We start from the raw sequence: 15,148 nt of genomic DNA, 5'->3' as shown, positions 1-15,148 counted from the left end.
TTCGCTTACCTTCGCCAGATACAGTGGTGTAAAGTACTTGAAAGTACTACTTAAGTTGTTTTTTGAGGTATCTGTACTTTACTTTACTATTTATATTTTTGACTCCTTTTACTTCACTACATTTCTAAAGAAAATGATGTACTTTTTACTCCATACATTTTCCCTGACAACCAAAAGTACTTGTTACATTTTGAATGTTTATCAAAACAGGAAAATGGTATAATTCACACACTTATCAATATGCTCTCTCTAATTCTCTCTTTCTCTCTTTCTTTCTTTCTCTCGGAGGACCTGAGCCCTAGGACCATGCCTCAGGACTACCTGGCATGATGACTCCTTGCTGTCCCCAGTCCACCTGGCCATGCTGCTGCTCCAGTTTCAACTGTTCTGCCGGCGGCTACGGAACCCTGACCTGTTCACCGGACGTGCTTGTTGCACCCTCGACAACTACTATGATTATTATTATTTGACCATGCTGGTCATTTATGAACATTTTAACATCTTGACCATGTTCTGTTATAATATCCACCCGGCACAGCCAGAAGAGGACTGGCCACCCCTCATAGCCTGGTTCCTCTCTAGGTTTCTTCCTCGGTTTTTGGCCTTCCTAGGGAGTTTTTCCTAGGGAGTTTTCCCTTTGCCACCGTGCTTCTTTCACATGCATTGCTTGCTGTTTGGGGTTTTAGGCTGGGTTTCTGTACAGCACTTTGAGATTTCAGCTGATGTACGAAGGGCTATATAAATAAATTTGATTTGATTTGATTTGAACATCCGTGGTCAACCCACTCTCTTATTTCACTAAACACATGCTTTGTTTGTGAATGATGTCTGAGTGTTGGAGCATGCCCCTTTCTATCCGTAAATAAATCAATAACATGGAAATGATGCCGTCTGGTTTGCTTAATATAAGGAATTTGAAATGATTTATACTTTTACTTTTACTTTTGATACTTAAGTATATTTTAGGAATAACATTTACTTTTGATACTTAAGAATATTTAGAACCAAATACCTTTAGACTTTTACTCAAGTAGGATTTTACTGGGTGATTTTCACTTTTGCTTGAGTCATTTTCTATTAAGGTATCTTTACTTTTACTCAAGTAAGACAATTGGGTACATTTTCCACCACTGCCCAGATATGTGCCTCGACACAATCCTGTCTCTGAGTTCTACGGACAATTCCTTCGACCTCATGGCTTGGTTTTTGCAATGTCATAAACTGTCAACTGTGGGACGTTATATAGACAGGTGTGTGCCTTTCCAAATCATGTCCAATCAATTGAATTTACCTCAGGTGGACTCCAATCAAGTTGTATAAACGTCTCAATGATGATCAATGGAAACAGGATGCACCTGAGCTCATTTTCGAGTCTCATAGCAAAGGGTCTGAATACTTATGTAAATAAGCTATTTCTGTTTTTTATTTTTCATATATTTGGAAACATTTCTAAAAACCTGTTTTCACTATGTCATTACGGGGTATTGTGTATAGATTGATGATGAACAAAATGTATGTAATCACTTTTAGATTAAGGCTGTAATGTAACAAAATGTGTAAAAAGTCAAGGGGTCTGAATACGTTCCGAATGCACTGTAGTAGTTATTTGTAAATGTGAGAATACCTAGTTACTAACATTTAACTAATGTGGGAATAATGATTAATAAATGGTGAGAAACAGTAAACTGTAAATGCATTACAAATGGTTTATTACTAAACACTATTATAAAGTGTTACCCATATTTGCTTAATCTTACATTTTATCATCAACTACTTCCACAATACACCATTGAGTTAGACTTGGACTTTATCTAATATCAAGCATGTTGTACATTTACATTTTTACTACCCTTGTTGAAGGTATTGTGTCCCAATTGAGCCACTAGAGGGAGATGTTAAACAGCATACGATATGATTCATGACTTCCTCAAAATGTACTTTTAGAATACTTCCATACTATTTACCATTAAATAACATGGAACAACCACAGACTTTGGTATTTGTAATATACAACCCACAATTACTTCAATGTCTTTTATAAATGTTGTAAAAAAAACATAATTTCACCTTTACTGAACTAGGCAAGTCAGTGAAGAACAAATTCTTATAAAACAAGCTTATGCTTTCTCCAAGTCATTCCATTCCAATCCAGCTAAATCATTCTGTATCAACACCACATGTATCTATGACGAGAACACTGAGATATGTAATGTCAGTGTATTGTTACATGAAAGAAGCAATTACAACAATTGAATAACATTAGTATATCTAACCTATGTTTGTCAAATTTAGGAATAAAAACATAGGAACTATGAACGCCTTAACTTCAGAGTTAAAATTTGTTTAGCTGTCACTTTGAACCATGGATAAAAGAAAGCATAAATTATTGGATTAATTAAGGAATTAACAAGTGGCAGAAAACTGATGAACAATGATAATAAATTGTCAATAAAAATGTGTACAAAAAATAAAATAAATAGAGATGGAATCCAACAAATGAGATAGTTGAAAACAACAATAGCTAGAGTTTTTGCTGCTTTTGTCTCAGACTTATTTGCCTGTACAGTTTTAACACCAGACACACTGGCAGCCTCTTTTGAAAACACCTTTCTGGCCTGTGATCTGGCCACCACAAAGATTTTCAAATAAAGTGTTATAATAATAGAGCACGGGACAACCATTGTAATTACAATATCAACGATATTACCCCAGATTGACCCTTCTACAGTAAAACATTCTTTCAAACACCTACTGGGTACCTGTACATTTATACATGTTTTTATAACAACAGCCTGGTAAATAATACAACAACACCAGGTAATGGATATACAACACATCATTCTTGTTATTGTTGATTTAGAGTGGTATAATAAGGGATCACACACAGCAACATAGCGATCAATAGATATCAAGACCAAATTGCCCAGAGATAAAGAAGTACATAAAAAAGCCATATAGAAATGAAAAGCACAGAAATATTTCCCAAAACCCCAGCATGATTCCATTATTGCTACAGTCGTTACTGGTATCACAATCAGTCCCACCAAGAAATCTGACACAGCCAGAGAGAGGATGAGCAGGTTGGTTGGAGTGTGGAGCTGCTTGAAGTGAGAGATGGAGATGATCACCAGTATGTTCAAAAATACTGTAACTGCTGAAAACAATGAGAAGAAGATGTACAGTGCTGTGTTGATAGATGTTGATGGCAAAGCCTTTCTGCAAGAAGAGTTTCTGTCTTGAAAACAGTATTGAACGTCTTCATGATTCTCCATTTGTAATAAAGGGTCAAAATGCTGAGGTTCTGCTCCTGCTTGGTCTTGTGTGTGATCCTGTCAGGTCCGCCTTCTGACAACCTCTGAGCTCTGCCTCTCTATTTATCCCATAGTGACAAACAGATACTCTCCTCCCTGTAGTGTCTCTGCACACACACACACACACACACACACACACACACACACACACACACACACACACACACACACACACACACACACACACACACACACACACACACACACACACACACACACACACACACACACACACACACACACACACACACACACACACACACCACCAACAACAACAACAAAACACACATAAGTGAAGACACAAATGAACAAATGGTTGGATAAACAAATCATTTGTGAAAACATGATGTAATGTATGACAGGATAGGATGTTGCTGTTGACTCCTGTCTTTCAGCCTTACTGACAGTTAGAGATGAGAAAAAAGGTACATTTTCTCAACTGAGCATTTTAATGGGGAAAATATAATATGGTTGATGTTTTGGTCACTGAAAGGCTATTTTACATGGGAAATAGGATAACTGTGCAGACTAACTGGTTTGGGTGATGTCAGTGCTCAGTTTGGAAAATAATCCACAACCTCAGGACACATGATGGCACACCACATGTCAGCTGGCCAGTGTGTAGGAAAGTTTACAGTAGGGAAGTTATTGAGATAGCATAAGTTTATGGTGTACACACTTTTAGAAAATGCAATACACCTGCCTTCCCTCGTCACGCCAATCAGCGATTTTTTTGACTTTTTTGGGCTCTGTTCCCCGCTGCTGCATTGATTGTCGTCTGTCTTTTTGTTACCCAGTTCTGACGCTATTCCTGTCCTGTTGCATGTCAGTTACAAATTAAATTTCAACTCCGTGTACCTGCTTCTCTTCTCCAGCATCATTCCTTACAGAGGTAGGGTTGCCATCTGTAGGAACACTATGAGGATCTGATCCCCCTGTCACTGGAGGATAAGGTGGAGTTGGCTTACACACTGCAGGAAGGTGCCTTATCGGGTCCTCTTCATCAGGAGCCAGGATGAACTCAGGTGAGAGAGTGAGATGACTCTGTTTGGAGACAGTTGTGGCCTTGGGAGTCCTGGGTACAGAGATAAGCTACGGCCAAATTGGCTCGCTCTGATGAGGCACAGAAAGTGTGCAGGACCCTTTCTGCCATCTGGTTGTCTGCCCTTGGGGGCACATAGCATCTGGGCATGGTTATGGTGGAGAGGTCTGAGAACAGACTTGCACATGTCTTCCATCTGCCCATCAGGTAGTACGTGGTCATCACAGCCCCTCCTACTAATCCCGAGTTTCTGTACAAGAACCTTTAGCTGGGTCATGAAAGGGAGGATGTAGCCTAAGGCATCATATTGGCTGGCCAGCACTCTGTACATTATCCTCAAGGTTTCTCTCTGGACAGGTTGTTGTTCGTAGCCGAGGGTGTCTGGCTAAAAGCTCAGGTCCGTAATTAGTTATTGTGGATCGATGGTGGTCTGGGAGAGCCATAGCTCACTGCTCTTTGACCTCCCTTCTGGAGGAAGGTGTTCCACAGAGGGCATGTTATTGGCCCATTGACTAACCTCGTACCCCCCGGAAAAGAGGCAGCAGCGCAGCCTGTCCACCAACAACTTTGCTTCGGTCCCCGTGGGTAGACTTGTGAGACCGTTGTCAACATAGAAGGCGTGCTAAACTGACTCCTGAACATCCGTATTGCCATCATGGTGGTCCCGAGAATATTTCTAGAGGGCGTAGATGGCGCAGCAGGGACTACACATTGTTCCGAAGGGTAGGACACGCCGTGCATAGGTCCTCGGCTCTGCTTTTCAGTCCAAACGAACCTGAGGAGTGCCTTGTCGGAGGGGAGAAGGTGCACCTGGTGAAGAATGCCTTTGATATCGCCGCCTAATGCCACTGTGTGGTGTTTAAACCGGAGGAGCATGCAGAGCAGGAAAGGGCCATGGGTTGGTCCTTGTAGTAGGCATTTATTCAAGATCTGACCATTGTGCTGACAGGAGCAGTTGAACACTAGGGTGTGACCTGCACAGCCCAATCAAGCAGCGGACAGCGACATGGCCTCACAGAGGGCCAGTACTGACTGGCTTGATGGAGACCAACAGGGGTGGAAGGTCAGACCCTAATAGAGGCTGTGCCCTGTGGATCTGTGGCAGCAGCAATTCCTTCAGGTGTGTGTACCTACTCTGAAGCATGTCAAACGGGGAGGTGTGCTCGGCGAACCAGAGACTGTCCGCTGTGAAAGCATTGTGGACTTGATACCGGTGCCACTGTCTACTTCAGGGGATATGATGAATGACAGAATATCTGCTTGCTTGTATTATAGTGTGACATATAATGCAAAGGCTCAGTACCTATGGTTCACCCTTTAACCCAAGGCAATAGGCAGCAGCAGGAAGACTGATGGAACTTTCAGAGCAATCATCAAGAACGGTATGTCTCCATTGCCTCCTCACCATGATGTAAGACAACTCTGACCACTCAACATCTCTCGTGGTGAGTGGTTTGGGTGGACTCATAAGGACACTCCTGTGGTATGACCCCATGTGGAACTATGAGGTGTAACTCCTTGCCGGTGTTGCTTGTCTTTTTTAGGGTGCATTTCTTTTGGGGAGTGTTTCGCCCCCACCTCCAGCAGCAGCCTTTAACTGAAATCCAATCCCTGACCTTCTCCCCCGAGAGCTGTTTGAACTCAGGACATGAGCCTACATTTACATTTTTACATTTTAGTCATTTAGCAGACACTCTTATCCAGAGCAACTTACAGTAGTGAATGCATACATTTCATACATTTTTTTTTTCTTTTCGTACTGGCCCCCCGTGGGAATCGAACCCACAACCCTGGCGTTGCAAACACCATGCTGGCATTGCTAACACCATGCTCTACCAACTGAGCCACAGGGAAGCCTAGGAAGTGTTCTTCCCATTCACAGGAAGGACTTTAGAATTTAAACTTGGGCTTTTTATGGTTTGATTGTTGCTGCTTGCCACGAGGAGAGCTGTAATTGGCTTGTTTGTGGTCAAGTTCACTGGTCAGGAACATGCTGGCAGTACCCAGGCACTGTGGTTCTTTCTGGTTAACCTCCCTCTTGTCCTGGTAGAGAACAGAAGCTGTCTGGGAGAGACTTTTGGCTCTTGCTCTCACCGTCAACCAGTCAGACATGTTCTGGAGGATAAAGGGTTGGCCTACTTCATCATAACAATGCTTTCCTACTTACTGTATGTAAGCCATTGAAGCAGACCTAAATGAATGTTTGTATTATTGTTGAGATTAGTAAAAATGCTAGGCAAATTTGCCATTCTAACATGGTATTGCTGGTATGACCCTCTTTTGGCTTCTCAACTGCCTGGTAGTGTTTGGATATTTCCAAAATAAACATCAAGTTGAAGAAAAAAACGATTTGAAATTCCTATTTGAGTTGTTAGTGATAGGAATATAAGATAAAAAATGTTTTTCAACATGTTTCTCAAGAAGAGACAGTTAAAGGGATAAAGAACCATGAACGCAAGGTTCTAATTGAACCTTTATAGCTCAATGAATAACCTTTTCCTTAGGTTCTATAAAGGTGCTTGGAACTGGTGACACGTTACCACTTATCAAAGCAATCAAATATTTAGATGGAGCTCCAAACAGAGGTTGTGTTTTTGAAAAACGTAGAGCAACATGCTAGCGTTAGAAGCCAGCCCTGCCATTCAAACGCAAAATCTCATACTGAAGTTCGTTAGACTTCCAATAGTCAAGACAACAAAATAATATTTGTAAGGATGGCCTTGCTAAACTACAGAACACATCATGGCATATGGCATTTTGCCAGTGCATAAGAAAGTTGACAGTCGGGCACTTTGTAATATGGCATAACTTTATGCTGTATGCACTAATGGCATACCATAGGAACATTACACAGACTTGTAAAAATGTCCTGAATTATGAAATAATTATTCAAGTTGAGGGAGACAGTTACATCATTGGGACACACAATATTTATCAGGCATCATCCTGCAGTATTCTGACACAATCATATTTTCTGTATAGTTTGTTGTTGCCTCAGATTCCAGAGGGACCTGTTAGCACTAACATACAAGGCTCTGAAATAATGAACAATATCACTCTAACAATTAAAGGTATCAAACAAGAACACACAAACATAAACACACACACACACACACACACACACACATTCATCTAGAACATTGTTATTTCATATTACATCAGCAAAACTCAACCTGTGCTATGTGACTGACATACAAAACTCTAAGGAATTCTACCAATTAAAGGTGTTCGAGACACAAATGCTTTACTCCAGGGGCCTAATAAAGCCCCAATACAGCATAAACATTCAAAGTGAACCTGACTACACCTCTATTGTAATTTGTGTGAGTACAACTTCCATTAGGCTTCAGTACAACCCTCACCTAAACTAGTCTTCCCTGCACAGGTCAAGAATCATGACTCTGTTACAGGTGGGATCTGAACCGTGGTATCCTGAGTGGAAAACAAACATCTTAATCAATAGTCCAAGAGGAAAGTCCCTCGTGGACTGAGGGTGACACTGATTTAGAAGTACCAGGCAGGGCTACCTCATCACGAGAGCATGAGTCAACTCACTGTTACACATTTTAGTAAATTAGTGATGGGGGGGGGTTGTGTCATTCATTATTACAAATCTAAGTCTTTGTGCGGGTGGGGGAGTGGGGATTGTTTGAAGAGAAACAATTCCAATTCAATTTCATAATATTGTGAATTTGGCTTTTACTACCGTAGCCCATAGAAACACATTGAATAACACATTCTGTCACACACTGATCAGTTTCACCTGTTTTTGTGATTGTTCCTGAGCCTGGCTGCCGCCCACGTTATCTGGGAGAGAAGCTGCCGGGAAGCTATCCAGTTCCGGCAGGACGCCCGCAGGGTGGCCGACTATGCGGTGGATTTCCGCACGTTGGCAGCGGAGAGTGCATGGACCAGGAAGCACTGTTCGACGTGTTCCTGCACGACATCTCACAGGAGGTTAACCTGTTATGGCTAGGGGGCAGTATTTTCACGGCTGGATAAAAAATGTACCCGATTTAATCTGGTTACTACTCTTGCCCAGTAACTAGAATATGCATATAATTATTGGCGTTGGATAGAAAACACTCCAAAGTTTCTAAAAATGTTTGAATGGTGTCTGTGAGTATAACAGAACTCAAATGGCAGGTCAAAACCTGAGAGATTCCTTTACAGGAAGTGGCCTGTCTGACCATTTCTTGAACTTCTTTGCCATCTCTATCTTTTACAAAGGATCTCTGCTCTAACGTGACACTTCCTACGTCTTCCATGGGCGCTCAGAGCCCGGGAAAAACATGAATGTCGTCATCCCAGCCCCAGGCTGAAACACATTATCGCCTTTCTCTAGTGGCCGATCAAGGGACTGTGGGCTTAGGCGCGTGCCCTGGCTGCCCCCGTCTTTGTGATTTTTCCTCTGTTTGCCGAAAAGGAGATTCCCGGTCGGAATATTATCGCTTTTTTACGAGATAAATTGCATAAAAATTGATTTTAAACAGCGGTTGACATGCTTCGAAGTACGGTAATGGAATATTTAGAATTTTTTTGTCACGAATTGCGCCATGCGCGCGACCCTGATTTACCATTTCGGATAGTGTCTGGGACGCACGAACAAAACGCCGCTATTCGGATATAACGATGGATTATTTTGGACCAAACCAACATTTGTTATTGAAGTAGCAGTCCTGGGAGTGCATTCTGACGAAGACAACAAAAGGTAATCAAACTTTTATAATAGTAAATCTGATATTGGTGAGTGCTAAACTTGCCGGGTGTCTAAATAGCTAGCCCGTGATGGCGGGCTATGTACTTAGAATATTGCAAAATGTGCTTTCACCAAAAAGCTATTTTAAAATCGGACATATCGAGTGCATAGAGGAGTTCTGTATCTATAATTCTTAAAATAATTGTTATGCTTTTTGTGAACGTTTATCGTGAGTAATTTAGTAAATTGTTAGCAAATTCCCCGGAAGTTTGCGGGGGGTATGCTAGTTCTGAACGTCACATGCTAATGTAAAAAGCTGGTTTTTGATATAAATATGAACTTGATTGAACAAAACATGCATGTATTGTATAACATAATGTCCTAGGTGTGTCATCTGATGAAGATCATCAAAGGTTAGTGCTGCATTTAGCTGTCTTCTGGGTTTTTGTGACATTATATGCTAGCTTGAAAAATGGGTGTCTGGTTATTTCTGTCTTGGTACTCTGCTGACATAATCTAATGTTTTGCTTTCGCTGTAAAGCCTTTTTGAAATCGGACAGTGTGGTTAGATAAAGGAGAGTCTTGTCTTTAAAATGCTGTGAAATAGTCATATGTTTGAAAAATTGAAGTTTTTGTATTTTTGAGGAATTTGTAATTCGTGCCACGCCTATCATTGGATATTGGAGCAGGTGTTCCGCTAGCGGAACGTCTAGATGTAAGAGGTTAATATGGATATGTGGGACGGTAGCGTCCCACCTGGCCAACATCCGGTGAAATGGCAGAGCGCCAAATTCAAATTAAATTACGATAAACATTAAACTTTCATTGCATCACAAGTGCAAAACATAACTTGTTGTTAATCCAGCCAAGGTGTCAGATTTCAAAAAGGCTTTATGGCGAAAGCAAACCATGCGATTATTTGATGACAGCGTCCAGCACACAAATGCATAACAAATCATTTTCAACCAGGGAGTTGCGACACGAAAGTCAGAAATAGCCATATAATATATGCCTTACCTTTGAAGATCTTCTTCTGTTGGCACTCCAAAATGTCCCAGAAACATCACAAATGGTCCTTTTGTTCGATAATGTCCTTCTTTATGTCCCAAAAATGTCAATTTATTTGGCGCGTTTGATTCAGAAATACACCGGTTTCAACTCGCCCAACATGCCTACAAAGTATCTAATAAGTTACCTGTAAACTTGGTCCAAACATTTCAAACAACGTTCCTAATCCTTCCTCAGGTATCCTAAAACGTAAATAATCGATAAAATTTAAGACAGGATAATCTGTTTTCAATACCGAAGAAAAATACCACGGAGCACGCTCCTGTGTACGCGCAATAAAAGACTTCAGCCATTCACAGTGACATGAACAATTTACAGCCGTACTTCTTCATTCAGCAAAAGAAAAACATCAACCAATTTCTAAAGACTGTTGACATCAAGTGGAAGCTATTGGAACTACAACCAGGGCCCTTATAAATCAGGATTCCCAATGAAAGGGAGTGGAAAACACAATGAGCTCAAAAATTATTTTCCCTGGATGGATTGTGCTCGGGGTTTCACCTGCCAAATCAGTTCTGTTATACTCACAGGCATTATTCTAACAGTTTTAGACACTTCAGAGTGTTTTCTATCCATATCTACTAATTATATGCATTTTCTAGTTTTTGGGCCTGAGTAGCTGGCAGTTTACTTTGGGCACTCTTTTCATCCAAAATTCCGAATACTGCCCCGTACCCTAAAAAAGTTAAGGACGAGCTTGCTGCTCGGGAGTTACCCACGGATCTTGACTCCCTCATCACTTTGACTATCCGCATCGATGGGCGATTGCGGGAACAACGGACGGAGAGGAAATTCAATTTCGCTCGCATGTCCAATGATTTCCACCTCATCCCGGAAATCCCCGACGGTCCCGTTGCGAGAGCACCCGAGGGTTCCCAACCTTCCTCAAGAGTCGCCGAAGACGGACGAGGCACTGTTTCCTGAGCCTATGCAACAAGACAGAGCTGGGCTGTCGCCAGCGGAACGGCAACACAGAATCAACACAAGGCGTTGTCTGTATTACGGGACTTTTGGTCATTTTGAGACTTGGCTCACCGGTAGGAGTAAGTACTCTGGTGGGCCATATGGAGAACTTTTCTGCTTCCCTTACATGGGGAAGGGGTTTCCAGTACCTGGTTGACTGGGAGAGTTATAGCCCAGAGGAGAGGTGCTGGGTCCCCACTAGAGACATCCTGGATTAAGCCCTCATTGTCGCCTTCTACCGCCGGCACCCCTGTCAACAAAGTATTTTCCATGGTAGGACGCCAGGTGGCGCCCCTAATCTGTTTCATCTGTTTTTGTGATTGTTGCCACCCCCCTGTGTATTTATACCTGTGTTCTCTGTTCTTCTGTTGCCAGTTCGTCTTGTTTGTCAAGTCAACCAGCATTTTTTGTCTCAGCTCCTGCTTTTCCCAGTGTCTTTTTCTCGCCCTCCTGGTTTTGACCCCTGCCTGTCCTGACTCTGAGCCCGACTGCCTGACCACTCTGCCTGCTCTGACCCTGAGCCTGCCTGCTGACATGTACCTTTGCCCCACATCTGGATTATTGACCTCTGCCTACCCTGACACTGAGCCTGCCTGCCGTCCAGTACCGTTGCCCCACCTCCGGTTTACTGACCCCTGCCTGCCTTGACCTGTCTTTTGCCTGCCCCTGTTGGATTATTAAACCGTTGTTAATTCAACGTTGTCTGCATCTGGGTCTTGTCTTCATACCTGATACATTAATAAATGGCAAAAAAAGACAGTCAAATAATAAATCATAAGGAACAAGGTTTTGAAGTGTCTGTCCTATATCTATGAGTGTCTGTCCTATATCTCTGTCCTAAATCAAATCTTTGGAAATATATATATATATATATATATATATATATATATATATATATATATATATATATATATATATATATATATATATATATTTTTTTTTACACTTTTTGTGGGTAGGCACAAAACTACCTTCATACTGTCATTCATTTTTTTAACTGGTAACGGTTACCTTCAAATGAGTCCCGTGACACTTGTGGGGGTAGTACAGCAAAATGGAGAACGCCATGGTGTTCATGAGAATCTTCCATTTTCATATTAGCTTATAGCCTAAAAGGTTTGAAAGCTAAAAACAGAAGTTGGCACATCGACGGTAGCGACTTCAGACGAGTGATGTTGGGCTTGTGGGGTTTCGTAGAGCAAAACGGCCATAGAGTGGTTATATTAGTTTGTAGGCCAAACCGTTCGGACACTTCAGTCGTTTTTGTGAGAAGATCTTCAGGATGCCTCATGGTCTGCATAACACTGCTGTAGATCGGCCACCTTCCACCGCAGATTCGGAAGGCCGCCATATATCTCTAGCTTAAACTGACGGATTTTGACTGATTTTTGTATTGTGTTTCTTAGATTGACCCACTGGTGTGTCAATAGACTCTAGGGGATTTAATCAAGATATTAATGAAGAGGTAGGTTTTCAGACAACACCTCCCCTAACCTCACTCAAGTCTAAATCCTATACCCTTCGCTATAGTGTTTTAGAAAAATAACAAGCAACTTTCACAAATACAGAACTGAACTGTCAAATTTTTTATATGGCTTCTCTGGGTTGGCGTATCCTGATTTCATATGGCATAATCCAGGATCAACACAGCTAAACAATGATCCAGGATCAACGCAGATATATGACGATCCACAGTGGTGTAAAGTACTTAAGTAAAAATACTTTTTGGGGGGGTATCTGTACTTCAAAGAAATCATGCCGTCTGGAACGTGAAATTATTTATTATTTTACTTTTACTTTTGATACATAAGTATATTTTAGCAATTACATTTACTTTTGATACTAAAGTATATTTAAAACCAAATACATTTAGACTTTTACTCAAGTAGTATTTTACTGGGTGACTATCAATTTTACTTGAGTCCTTTTCTATTAAGGTATCTTTACTTTTACTCAAGTATGACAATTGGGTACTTTTTCCACCACTGACAATCCATGGATCAACACTGATATATGTTGATCCAGGATCAACACCGATATGACAATCTAAGATCAACAATGATATAGTGTGATCCAGGATCAACACAGATATAATACGATCGAGGATCAACACGGATATAATATGATCCAGGATCAATATTGACACATCTTACATGCTAAATGCTTGTTTCACAAATGCAGCACTGATTTCACTACTTGAATCAGGCCTCGGATAAGGCCTTTCCAAGTTGTTTAATCAAAGTAGATAGTTTGTCTTTCGAGATGTTACAACCTTCATACTGTAACCCTAATTGGTAGCACTTTATAATAACACATTGTAATATAGCGTTTATAGTGGATTAGTAAATAGTTTATGGTTTACCATTCATTAATAAATGTGTGAAGAACTAGCTTACTAGTTATCACGTATTAATACATGTGAGAATAACTAGCTTACTAACATTTACAGATGTGGGAGTAATGATAAATTAATTATGAATAAACAATTTACTAATCTGATACAAATGCTTTATTACAAGGTGTTATTTTAAAGTGTTACCAAATCTCTATATGTGACTCATTTCAGGAAACTATACATAAGTCGCACGTCACTACTTCACAGGAGAGGCATTTGAACATGAACATTTATTTTTTATCAAAATGTGTTTTTTGGCAGAAATGCCTTCTGGAACATGTGAACTTTCATGTGCCTTAATAACAAAGGTGTATGCTATCTGTAAATACCAAAAAATGTGTTAAATTACCAGCTTAGTTGCTTTCGCCATTGAAAATATCAGGAACCTTCCCGCTCGCCTTGATTGTCTGAGAAATTGGATGGGCTGGACATGGCGAGAGATGAGTTTCGATTGGTCTGCCATGTAGCATAGCTTCTGTCTATAACATGAGCTGTTCAGTATGTGTAGATAATCCTTCCTACCTCTGCTTTTTTGAAAGATATCATGAAGAACTGCAAAAGTGTTGCTACTGCACTCCAGTATCTGGAAGACGATTGTGCCATGTTGACTCCTCTGATTCTAAAAATTATTCAGACGATTAGGAAATCCCTGATTCAGGTAAAAACGTTTTCATTGAACCAGATATTGTGGAGTTTTCTGATGACAATTATGGCAAAGGAACGACAATCAACAGTGTTCTTGTCATGGAAGAAGTTGAACGAGATGCCAGGTGGAAGCAGAATATGATAGCTAAGGGGATGGAGAAAAATTATAGCGTTTGATTGCAAATATGCAGAGGGGTTTAAAAAGAGAACACAGAAGGCTGTTGTATAAAACACCTGTCTCTGGATTAGATCGTCAAACTAAGGGCATCCATGACAGAGAGGGAGAAGAACAGAGAGGGAGAAGAATCCATGTACAGTTTATGGGTAAGAGTCTAGCTAGCTAAATTTTCATATAGTATACATTTCTAATTTTGTCAGAAAGTCGTTTTCATTGCTGACTTGCTAGCAAACGTTACATGTATGATCTGTGTAGCAGATCATCTCAAAAGTAAATTTGCATTGCTAGTTATAGTCTAATGTTAAACATAGTTGTTTAGCTTTAGCTTCCTGGAGAATCATGCATTATGGCTAGCTATGACAATCAGAATGGGTTGGGATTATTGCCACGTTCAAAACAACTGGGAACACGGAAATATCTGCCTTCCAACTTCGATGCTTTCAAGACAACTGGGAACTCTGAAAAAAACGCGCTCAGACTGGGAAAAATTTGGTTTGAACGGTCAACTAACTCAGAATTCCAACTTGGGAATTCCGGCCTCTTTCTAGAGCTTCAACTTTCTGAACTGAGGATCACTGATATCATGTTATATTTCCAAGTTCCCAGTTGTCTTGAAAGCACCAATAGGTTAACTGTTTAGCTAGATAGCTAGCTTCTTGTCTAAACAAAAGACTCCACTTCACCAGATGATTACATGACCAATCAAGTTAGCCAGATGTGTCTAGGGTTGATTCAGGTCATCTGTTGAATTTCATGAACGTGCATCTAGACAATATTGACCCAGCCAATTGGCAAGATTTTGCTGGTGCAAGTATACATTTCACTATACCGGATACATCTTCTCTAT

The 15,148-nt window shown here is 40.8% G+C and overlaps 1 protein-coding gene and 1 non-coding gene across 2 annotated transcripts; both read right to left on the bottom strand.

Annotated features, from left to right (window-relative positions):
• Nucleotides 1–2,309: 2,309 nt before the first annotated feature.
• LOC123729531 (trace amine-associated receptor 13c-like) lies at nt 2,310–3,326 on the bottom strand. The gene has a single exon (XM_045704402.1). It carries the CDS (start codon nt 3,270–3,272, stop codon nt 2,310–2,312), a length of 963 nt encoding a protein of 320 aa, XP_045560358.1. The 5' UTR covers nt 3,273–3,326.
• A 2,788-nt stretch (nt 3,327–6,114) lies between these two features.
• Nucleotides 6,115–6,209, bottom strand: trnaa-agc (transfer RNA alanine (anticodon AGC)). The gene is made up of 2 exons: nt 6,171–6,209; nt 6,115–6,150 (listed from the first exon to the last, which is right to left on the bottom strand). It is a non-coding gene; the product is annotated as a tRNA-Ala (tRNA).
• Nucleotides 6,210–15,148: the final 8,939 nt, after the last annotated feature.

Source organism: Salmo salar, chromosome ssa21, assembly GCF_905237065.1.
Source record: "Salmo salar chromosome ssa21, Ssal_v3.1, whole genome shotgun sequence".
Classification (NCBI taxonomy): Eukaryota; Metazoa; Chordata; class Actinopteri; order Salmoniformes; family Salmonidae; genus Salmo; species Salmo salar.
This window is presented reverse-complemented; position numbering and strand designations above follow the sequence as displayed.

Excerpts from the sequence above, each read along its gene's own strand:
- LOC123729531 (XM_045704402.1), bottom strand. The coding sequence starts at position 3,272 with ATGGAGAATCATGAAGACGTTCAATACTGTTTTCAAGACAGAAACTCT.